Consider the following 1,974-nt stretch of genomic DNA (forward strand, 5'->3'; position numbering starts at 1 on the left):
ACCTTAGCTTAATCTAGTAGGCTAGCTTAAGCTAGTAGGTTAGCTTAATCTTAAACTAAGGTAGCCCACTACCTTAGCTTAATCTAGTAGGCTATCTTAATCTAGTAGGCTAGCTTAAGCTAGTAGGCTAGCTAGCCTACTAGCTTAAGCTAGCCTACTAGCTTAGCTTAACAACCCTCCTGTTGATGCACTGACATTACTTACCTTGTTTTTCAGAGTGGTTGAGCTAACACGGTTCGTTTTAAACGCACCTTGACGTGGAGTTCTCAAAGAATCGTAATTCCTCACTAATGTCCACGCAGGTCAACCTGAGTCCAGTCTGTTAGCCGCCAGCTGTGATTGGTCCACTCTGCCAAACGCAAACTATAAACTCATCTTTCAGGAATAAATTTGCTCCGCCGGTGAAACGATCAGAGCAACAGAGACGCTTTTAATCCGGATTAAATTAAAACTTTATCTACAAACGAAAACAAGCAGCTCCTGGCCTGAGATGATGGTAGGACCGTCTGTCCTGAACATCACCAACGTCTAACTGCCTCCATGTTCCAACAGGTTTTACAGATGCCCGTCCAGCAGGGGGCGTCAGACACACTGGGTTTTATTTACAGAAAGGGGGAAGAGGTTGGATCTGCTGCTTCCTGCCGGTTCCCATCAGATCATTTATGTTTTTCCATAGTTTCGTTCTCCCAGGCGGTCTCATCCCACTCTGCAGTGTCTGGATTAATCTGGTTACCATGGCGATGGTGGAGCAGCGGGCGGACGCCATGTTGGCTTGGGTCAGGCGGGCGGCCATGTCTAGCCCGACCAGAACCGGTTCTGTCCAGAGGAAGAGGAGGCAGGATGAAGGATCAGCAGGAATCAGGTGAAAATGAAAACTTTATTGGTTGAAACACAAAGACAAACTTTACAAAATAAAAGTCAATAATTCCTCATGATTTCTCCCTTTGGCTTGTAGAGGAGGAAAAATATCCAAACACCAATTCATAAAACATAAAAGCAAACCCGACAGACGTCCAGCAGGGCGGCGCCGCTGCAGAGCAGATACCCAGAATGATTGAATTCAGCTCCTAGTGAAAGGCTTACGAAGCTCATAAAGCCAGGAGAGAATCAGAGAAAACCCCAAAGCTCTTCACTCCTCCGTTTCCTCCTCATGTCCACTTGGAAACACCGGCCGTCTCTCCACCTCCGTCCGATTCAGTCCATCTTGGACATCTCCAGCTTCGTTTTCTGAGTTTCCTGAAACGGAGAGATCGATTCATTGATCTGGTTCATAGTGGGCGACTTTAACATTCATCCGGGGTGTTAGCCTTCATGCTATCTGTTAGCATTGCCTGCCGTCCTGTAGAGCTGACAGGAGCCCGCACGGTTTGATCGTTGTTAATATCTGGCGTCCAAACCTGAGAAAATTTCATGACAGCAGATCTTGACCAGATAACTTGGACCCCCACCAACAGGAGAGCAGAGAAGCTAATCAGTCTGCATGGCTAACTCCATATCGTCATCATCAGTAAAATAAACGGCCTGTCCACTAGGAATGAGCAAGATGAAGGCTGCTGGTGTGTAAATAAACCAGGTTAGAGGATTAATTCAGAAGAAACCAATATGGAGGACAGACTGATGGAGTCTGCTCCAATCAGGATCAATGACATCATCGATGATTAAACGCAGTTTACGCTCCTGCTGACGGATTCATTTCATTTCACAACCCAAAGAAGAGACGACCCGAAGACGACAGGAGGATGATCTGAAGACGACAAGAAGACGACACGAGGACGAACCGAAGACGAGACGAGGACGAACCGAAGACGATCCGAACATGAACCGAAGACGACACAAGGACGACCCAAAGACGATCCGAAGACGACAAGAAGACGACACGAGGACGAAGCGAAGACGAGACGAGGACGAACCGAAGACGATCCGAACACGAACCGAAGACGACACGAGGACGACCCGAAGACGACACGAGGACGA

General features: G+C 47.6%; 1 protein-coding gene across 2 annotated transcripts in view; it reads right to left on the reverse strand.

The window, feature by feature from the left end:
- Positions 1 to 858: 858 nt before the first annotated feature.
- LOC103460033 (transmembrane protein 87A-like) overlaps positions 859 to 1,974 on the reverse strand; it is a 10,166-nt gene continuing 9,050 nt past the window's right edge. For both annotated transcript variants that reach the window (XM_017303070.1, XM_017303069.1), the window contains exon 16: positions 859 to 1,236. In XM_017303070.1, the coding sequence (XP_017158559.1) occupies positions 1,195 to 1,236 (42 nt within the window). In that variant the 3' untranslated portion in view covers positions 859 to 1,194. The remainder of the gene's footprint in view (positions 1,237 to 1,974) is intronic.

Source organism: Poecilia reticulata, unplaced genomic scaffold, assembly GCF_000633615.1.
Source record: "Poecilia reticulata strain Guanapo unplaced genomic scaffold, Guppy_female_1.0+MT scaffold_159, whole genome shotgun sequence".
NCBI lineage: Eukaryota > Metazoa > Chordata > Actinopteri > Cyprinodontiformes > Poeciliidae > Poecilia > Poecilia reticulata.